Source organism: Triticum dicoccoides, chromosome 6B (genome assembly GCF_002162155.2).
Source record: "Triticum dicoccoides isolate Atlit2015 ecotype Zavitan chromosome 6B, WEW_v2.0, whole genome shotgun sequence".
In the NCBI taxonomy this organism is placed as follows: Eukaryota; Viridiplantae; Streptophyta; class Magnoliopsida; order Poales; family Poaceae; genus Triticum; species Triticum dicoccoides.
In genome coordinates this window covers 715,959,286-715,968,155 of record NC_041391.1, presented here as the reverse complement: position 1 = coordinate 715,968,155, position 8,870 = coordinate 715,959,286, and the positions used below count along the sequence as shown (strand labels likewise).

The window sequence follows — 8,870 nt, the reverse complement described above, 5'->3', positions numbered from 1 at the left end:
GGCCCACTCGGTAGGACATCATCATATGCGCAATGTGACCAAGGAGTTGATCACGGGATGATGTGTTACGGAACGAGTAAAGTGACTTGCCGGTAACGAGATTGAACAAGGTATCGGTATACCGACGATCGAATCTCGGGCAAGTAAAATACCGCTAGACAAAGGGAATTGTATACGGGATCGATTGAGTCCTTGACATCGTGGTTCATCCGATGAGATCATCGTGGAACATGTGGGAGCCAACATGGGTATCCAGATCCCGCTGTTGGTTATTGACCGGAGAACGTCTTGGTCATGTCTGCATGTCTCCCGAACCCGTAGGGTCTACACACTTAAGGTTCGATGACGCTAGGGTTATAAAGGAAGCTTGTATGTGGTTACCGAATGTTGTTCGGAGTCCCGGATGAGATCCCGGACGTCACGAGGAGTTCCGGAATGGTCCGGAGGTAAAGATTTATATATAGGAAGTCCTGTTTCGGCCATCGGGACAAGTTTCGGGGTCATCGGTATTGTACTGGGACCACCGGAAGGGTCCCGGGGGCCCACCGGGTGGGGCCACCTGCCCCGGGGGGCCACATGGGCTGTAGGGGGTGCGCCTTGGCCTACATGGGCCAAGGGCACCAGCCCCTACAGGCCCATGCGCCAAGATAAAGGAAAAAGGGGAGAGTCCTCAAAGGGGAAGGCACCTCCGAGGTGCCTTGGGGAGGATGGACTCCTCCCCATCCTTAGCCGCACCCCTTCCTTGGAGGAGGGGGCAAGGCTGCGCCCTCCCCCTCTCCCTTGGCCCTATATATAGTGGGGAAAAGGAGGAGCAATCAGACCTAAGGCCTTTGGTTGCCTCCCTCTCCCTCCCGTGACACATCTCCTCTCCCGTAGGTGCTCGGCGAAGCCCTGCAGGATTGCCACGCTCCTCCATCACCACCACGCCGTTGTGCTGCTGCTGGATGGAGTCTTCCTCAACCTCTCCCTCTCTCCTTGCTGGATCAAGGCGTGGGAGACATCGTTGAGCTGTACGTGTGTTGAACGCGGAGGTGCCGTCCGTTCGGCACTTGGTCATCGGTGATCTGAATCACGACGAGTACGACTCCATCAACCCCGTTCACTTGAACGCTTCCGCTTAGCGATCTACAAGGGTATGTAGATGCACTCCCCTTTCTACTCGTTGCTGGTCTCTCCATAGATAGATCTTGGTGTTGCGTAGGAAAATTTTTGAATTTCTGCTACGTTCCCCAACACTAGGGCGGATCACGACCAGCTCACTATGATATGATTATGCGACCCCACAACAATCCCCCGCTGGCCGCCATAGTTCCGCTCCACCCCCGCCCTCGCACCCCACCGGCGGCGAAGAGAGAGAGAGAGAGAGAGAGAGAGAGAGAGAGAGGGGGGGGGGTGCAGGGAAACCCCGAGATTCGGGAGGGAGCGGCGAAGATTCCCACCATTCCCAGATCCCCGCGCACGAGCTCCCTCTCGCTGCTCCTCCCTGGTTAATTTATTGCTGCAATGGAAAGCATGTTAGCCCGTCAGGTCTTAGAAGCAAAGGCAGGCATATGGGAAGGCATCACCTCAAATCATGTTAAGACTGGGGTGGGTTAGCGTACCTGGAAGCGGGAGACAACATTTACAGAAAACCATGGGTCACTTTGTTCCAGTTTTCTGGCTTGCTCATTTAGCTCAGGACCACAAAACACTACTCTCAGACGTTCCAGTGAAGCGGGGAAACCCTCCTTGGGCGGGAGGCATTGCATTTTCTTACAAGTGAAGATCGCCAGTCTCTTCAGAGAAGAAAGGCCACATAACCCTTGAGGGAGGGACTGCATATTCTTGCAATTTTCAAATCCGAGATGTTTGAGAGAGGTGAGGAGCTGCAGCGCTTGCTCTTGCTCTTCCGTGAAGGTTGTCACCCACTGATCACAACTGAAATTCAATGTGTGGAGGTTTGCGGCAAGGTGGCTGCAAACAGGAGCAGTAAGCACTGCCGAGATGCTATCCACCATGAATTCTTCCAGCTGGAATGAACATGCATGCATTAATTTGCTCCTTGCAATCTCTGACAACAGATCCCCTGCTATAGACATGTTCCCTTTTTTCGAATGCCCAGAATTTATGATCAATTTTTTGAGGTTAACTGTGATGAGAGGATTGAACCCATCCATTGATAGTTTGTCACAAAACTTCAGGCTTAGACTAGTGAGAGACGTGAGGTTTGAGAGCAGACTCATTGAATACATGCTTGAATCACAGGAAATGTCAAATCTCCTGAGGGAAGTAGGGAAAGGCTTGATGGCATGGGTTCCTGCACCTACTCCTCCCATGGGCAACCAAGAGAACATCTTCCCACAAGCATATCTCATAAATGATTGGAGCATCCTGAGTACCGAAAGTCCTCCATCCTCCACGGGCAGAAATTCAAGGCTCTTACAGAGGTATAAGGAAACCCCGGAAAGTGCTGGGAAACGTTTCAAAGAATTTGAAAATAATTCATCAGTAATACATAAACTAGATATGTAAAGATTCTGAACAGAATGGAGAACAACAGTATCATCTAGTTCTGCAGAAAACATGTCGTCACACCCATCAATCTGTATACTTCTCAGAGAGTTCATTTCTTTGAGGTTTGAGAATGAAATGTGTGACCCACCCTCAATACTCATATCCTCTACTTCATCCAAGTTGTGGAAGGCCAAAGCACCATCATACTGTTCAATGGTGAATTTCTTCTTTCTTTCCAATTGTAGTGATGAGCTATGATTGATCAGTTGCATATTTGATAGTGTGGAGGTATGAGGCATGGGTGGAAACCGAGACAGCTTGGGGCAGTCTTTAATATGAAGACTGAACAAGTTGGTAAATAGGTCAGAGTACTCCAAGAAGGGAAACGAGCAGAGAGAGGGACAATCTTCAAGTGTGATACTTTCAAGCCTTGAAAATAGATGGCTATTAGGCTCCCCAACCCACTCCACAAGTTCTGGCATGTCCGTCAAATCAATTGTCTTCAGGTGCATGAAGCTTCTTCCTGTAACAGTGCTAAAGCCAAGCTTCAACACACGCATTCCAGAAATACTCTTCAATGTGAGCTTGGTGAGGTGTGGTAGCTGCTCAAAAGGTGGAAGAGTGTCCCAAGATAGACCCTCTAGATGGAGAGACTCCAACCTTTTTGAGCTGAAACCATCACACAACCATGTAGGACAAGTGGCAACTCCAGGATTTTGAATTCTAAGCACCCTAAGATCAGGATATGGTTCAAGACCTTCAAGAACATCATCATCTACAGTACGGTGCTCTGTACCCCATACTAATTTCAACTCTTTCAGATTTATTTTGTTCCTCAGTTTGGCTTCACTAGCTTCTCCCTTAGTTGCCACAGTTTCAAGATTACGTACAGTGAGTTTACCCTTGAGCTCTCTCAATTCCCCCAGCTCTTTCAGTTCAAATCCAACACCCTCTTTCTTAACATGGAACTCTTTTAGCTCATGTAAACACTTCATCTTTCCAACGACAGGAATATTGGAATGGAGTTCTTTACAAGAGAAAAAATGGCGTAAATTTATAAGGCGACTAAAGTCTTTGGGCAAATTTTGACTACCACCCCAGCGATTGAGGTCCAGAAATTTCAAGTGGTAAAATCTAGACAAAGTGCTAGGTAAAGTCATTTCTTCTAAGGGGTCGGGCGAACTAATTTCAAGGTATTGGAGGTGGATAAGATTTGAAAAGTTCTTGGGCAAAGATTCTATAGTGTTAATTGGTATAAAAAGAATTCGAAGACCTTTGATTTCTTCAAAAACATCTTTAAAAATATTAGCTATTGTTGCGTTAGGTGACCCAAAAATCATCAAAGTCCGCAAATTACAAATATCTATTATACCCTTCAGTTTACCCATTTCTTCTTCAAAACTTTCACCGCATATATCTTCTATTGTGATTGATAAGTGCCTAATAGATCGTGGGATGTTATCCGCACTAAAATTTGAGCGGCTTATATTGACACATTCTTGCGATGAAACATTTTGGGATAGTTCATGCAATAAATCATGCATCACGTAGTATTGCTCATCAGAGCTATCGACTCCCTTCATGAGAAAACCATTGTCTACTAGTTGTTCTAAGTAATTCTTATCATGTTGGCAACTAGAGTTCAATATACCTATCGCGGTCCAAAAGCTAGTAATTTGTAAATTATAAAACTTGTAATCTTCCGGGAAGAGAGCACAATATGAAAAACATTTTTTTAGAAGGAAAGGAAGGTAATCGTAGCTAATTTTCAGAGATGGTAAAATATCATCAGTATTTTTTGCATTTTGCCATTCATCCTTTTCAAGAACTTCCATCCAATATTCCTGAGAAATGTTTTTCCTCAATAAACGACCCACTGTATTGGCGGCTAGGGGTGAACCCTTTAGTTTCTTTGCAATATCCTTTGCAACATCAATTAAGTCATCTTCATAGTGCCCAGGTTTGTTATGAACAAATATGCATGCTTGGAATAATTTGAAAAAGTCATCAGCTTCCAAACCATGCAGTTCTACTGGATCAGTTGTTTTCACCATTTGTACTACTGATGGAAACCTAGTTGTGACAAGAACCATGCTCCCCTTAATTTCCCCCTGTTTAAATGGAGCTAATAGGCTATTCCAATCACTTTCACTATTGCATTTCCAAATGTCATCCAAGACAATTAAAAACCTTTTGGACTTCAATCTCTCAGCAATGGATTTTTGAAGCTGGTCTAAACTGGCTGTTTCAACTTTGCATTTGTGTTCTTCTTTTTCAATTGCAGGTATGCATCCAAGTATCTGCCGTGTGAGGTTTATCACATCAAAATCAGTTGAGACGCATACCCAAACCCTGACAGTGAACTGCTCCTCAACCCTTTTATCATTATACAAGTGTTGGGTGAAGGTTGTCTTTCCCATGCCCCCAGGGCCAACAAAAGGCAGAACAGAAAGAGTTTGAGCAAGATATGTGGTACCAGTGAGCGCACTTATAGTTTGCTCAAAGATGACTCCCCTCCCATACAGTTTATCTTGTGCAGCTACTGAACTCGTGGGAGGCCTTTTGTGGGTGATAGGTGTGCTTGTTGCAGTGTTACTGTGGTTTGAAATTTTGAGCAAGACAGAGACAGGTCCACACCTTGTGTTCAATTCCTCTATTACCAACTTGATTTTATTGGACATATCCACTCTGTCAAAAGACAATTTATGAACAGGCCCACCATCAATGCCACTACCAGACCTTGTTGCATTTTGTGGGTTACTAGTGACAACAGCAACGGAAGAATCACTATCTTGAGTATGCGAGCAAGAAAAGCATGGAATCCAGTTACCGATGGTGTGGCGGGCAGCATGACGGACATGAAGGGCAGGGCCCTGAACCCCACCGCCGAGTTCCGGGGCAGCCTCTTTGGTGTCGTCAAGCTGGTCCTGGATCATGAAGTAGTGGAGCTCATCGAGCATGTCCTCAGCCTCGTCAGCCTTCTTGCTCAGCTTCTCCAGCAACCCATATAGGCCAGGGTCGTTACTCACGTCCCTTCCCTGGGATGCATGGAGCAGCGCTTGCGTGTACAAGAGCTTCTCTTGGATGTCATGGAAGTTGAGGCCCAGCTCCTTGCTGGACACGTATGCGGCCACCAGGTCGTCAGACAGCTTCGCGAGCACCTTGCCCAGAAGCCAGTTGGCCGCACCGACGGCCGTCTCCATCTCGGGATGGCCCCGAGCGCGGGCCGGCTAGGCTAGCTAGTTGGTCTGTGTGGTGGGAGTTTTGTGTGTGTTTTGGGTAGAAAGGTAGCAGTGTGAGTGCATCTTGCAGGAGCCTCGATGGCTCATTTTATAGCTGCTCCAGGCCAAGGGCAGGTTCCACTCAATAGTGGTATTTCCAGTGCAATAAAAATACTCAGACTCTGTTTGCCCCTTGAACGATTCGTAAGGTAATCATCTAGGAAGAAGATTCTCTAAACTAAATTAAGTGTGGTGTAGTTACATCTCACATGGGGATCAAGATGGAGTTTACCAGATCAGCCGATGCTGATCCATCGGCGACGAATTAGCTACCGTCGTGCACCCAGTAAGGAAGCATCCGAGAAGAAGATTCTGTCCAAGTATATTATGAGCAGCGTACTTAGTTGCATCTCACGTGTGGATCCAAGGTTTATTCCTCTAATCCAAGTGTATAACTATAACTGCTGTTAGATCTAAACTTGGTAGACGAGCCTGCAACATTGATCAAAGAAGAGCCTAAGTTAATTAGCCAGCCCAGATCATGCTAGTGGTGACTGGCTTCAGTTAGAAAGGATGGAATTAGCAACGGTCGATCGATCCAATCCGTGGTACTGGCAACCAAGCAAAGTCAATGGTACGGTTGATTGGCTGTGCACTGAAGCAGGAAGCATCCAATTAAGGGGCCATCTAGCTCCGGTGGTTTCTTTAAACTGACTTATACACTGATAATTTAGATATATTAAAACTGAGCACTTTTCCAGCCCTCTCAGGCCATCAGTGTTCCCAGCCGTCGGATTGTCAGTTTTAAGCATTTTTTTCCGTCAGATTAGCAGTGAATCGCGCATAAGCTCGTTTCGTTCGCTAATACCGATCGCTTACCGTGCTGGGCCGCTGCTCCATGAGCTTTTTTGGACGTTCTGTATTAAATTGGGCCCAATGGGCTGTACCAGTCTCGCCACCTGAAGCAGATCGAGATGCAGGGTCGCACACCCTCGACTCCTCCTATCCCGACCCCGACCTCTCTCTCCTTTCTCCCAATCTGGCCGGTTGGACGAATCCTGCCAGGCAGCGCCGGCGACCACAACCTCGAGCAGACCAGTGGTCTGCCTCAGGTCACCTCACCGCCGGCCTCCGCCCCTATCATCTCCACCAAAGCAATCGACCTCGTCTCCCACCCTCTCCTCCTCGCCTCACCAGAAGAGAAGAGAACATGGAGATCGACCAGGTCAGGCGCCGGTCATGGCGGCGGCTAGATCCGCCACGGCCGCAGCCAGATCCGCCACGGCTGCAGCCACCTCGCTAAGGCTCCGATCTTGGCTGCCATGTAGGTCAGAACAGCACGCCGGGACAGGACCTAACCTCGACCACGTGAGGAGACGTCTGCCTGCTCCGCGCCACCGACGCCATGGAGCTTCCCCCTTCTAGCAGGCTAGCATCCATTCTTCTCTGACCCACTATGTTGCCCCTCCATCTTCAACCTCTCTGCAGATTTTTTTTCTCTCCCCACAACACAATCCCTTCTCTACCCGTGGTTCGTCACCTCAAGATTTAGTGATGATTCCAGTCAGATTGGTTTGTTGCGTACTTAATCATCACCCTATAGATGAATTATTATTTGTTTCTGCCATAAATGTTGTTCATGTTGTTGTCCATATATTTAGTTGGTGTCACAACAGTGATTTGAGCTTCATGAAAATATAGGAATAAGCCTTAAATTTTGGTCTGTTATACAGAAACGAGGATATGGCGCCATGCAAGCGAGAGGAGCAAGGTGGCTTCTGTAGGTTGCGGCTGAGATTTACAGCACAAGAAGAGGCTGGGCACCTTTGGGGCTTAGAATAGCAGGGTGAGATGGAGTTTTGTGGAGCACTAAGGTAGATACAGTTGCGGTACTGTATTTTGAGTAGTATTTCTGCTTCATCAGTTTTGGTACTGGGATTGGTTGCTCTCGTGTGTCGTGATGTTGGGTTGCTATTTACCCATATTCGTGTAGTAAGGATGCGTTTGGTTAAAGGTGTCATATGAATGGGTTGGGACCGTCCAATTTAGTTGGGATTGAACCATTCAATTCATGCGTTTGGCTGAATATAAGAGATGAGCTAGTTATTTAGGACGGGACCACCAGTCATGCTCACATAGTCATGCATGCAAAGCGTGGCCATTTGATTCGACCGGTTTGGTTGGGTGGAACGGTTCAGCATCTTCAAGGCATATTCTCTTTTTTTGACTTGAACCATTCATGTGCTTTATAACCAAACATGTCTATTTTTTGAACGATCCCAACCCATTCATGACCACCCTTGTAACCAAACGCACCCTAAGTAGTTGGCTGTATAGAGTTCTGTAGTTGGATGTCGAGTTCTTGCTGCGGTTGTCAGGTGTTTTGTGTCTGCTAATTTAAAATCATGGCTGATCCTTGTGACCAGAACCTGAAAACTTGCTTTGGATTATCAATTTCATTGCTGCAAATGAAATTGGGAGCGGGGAGCTCCTAAAGTCAAAAAATGTTGTTCATGTTGTGCTATGCTCTGCACCAATTGATCGCTGATTTGTGTGCCAGGCCACCAGCAGGTCGCACCCACGTCTCCGCTCCATTCAATCACATCTTCCTACGATGCACACATCATAAGTCTGGGAAGTGATCCTGGTAAGACAATTATAATCACATTTTTTAATCCTATCACATGCGCAATGTAATCAATGGTTAATTTGCTATCTCAGGTTCAAGAGTTTCTTGGTCAGGGTCATTGGGATCCCATGGATGCCAGCAATGCATGCAATCAATAAACATATTTGACCATGTCTTCTCGAACCAGTCAGCCTCCCAAGATGAAGTCAATAAACTGGAGCACTCCAATCTATCTGCCACTTAGCCCCTGAAACCAGTATGACTACTAGCCAACTACACTCAAATCATAAAGCTCTCAATCTACTGTAATTATCTCACATGGTATAGTACTAGCGAGCAAAGTTTTTTAATTGTTCACTAAACTACAATTATTTTTCAAAACCCAAATCATCCTATTGTTGCATATATGTAAAGTACATATCTGGTAGCTTACGATTGTTCAAACAACTAAGACAATGATCGTTCCTAAATTTCAGATTTCATTGTGAATTATTTGGTAGGATTAATTCTTTTGTTCTGCTTCAGCT

General features: G+C 46.4%; 1 protein-coding gene and 1 long non-coding RNA gene across 2 annotated transcripts; one reads left to right on the top strand and one right to left on the bottom strand.

Moving 5' to 3' along the window:
• Positions 1–1,492: 1,492 nt before the first annotated feature.
• Positions 1,493–5,696, bottom strand: LOC119321636 (putative disease resistance protein RGA4). The gene is made up of 4 exons (XM_037595231.1): positions 3,800–5,696; positions 2,501–3,517; positions 1,602–2,083; positions 1,493–1,498 (listed from the first exon to the last, which is right to left on the bottom strand). Exons 1-4 carry the CDS (start codon positions 5,694–5,696, stop codon positions 1,493–1,495), a joined length of 3,402 nt encoding a protein of 1,133 aa, XP_037451128.1.
• A 1,778-nt stretch (positions 5,697–7,474) lies between these two features.
• On the top strand, positions 7,475–8,593 carry LOC119322846. Its single transcript, XR_005155884.1, has 3 exons — positions 7,475–7,588; positions 8,275–8,361; positions 8,436–8,593. It is a non-coding gene; the product is annotated as an uncharacterized LOC119322846 (long non-coding RNA).
• Positions 8,594–8,870: the final 277 nt, after the last annotated feature.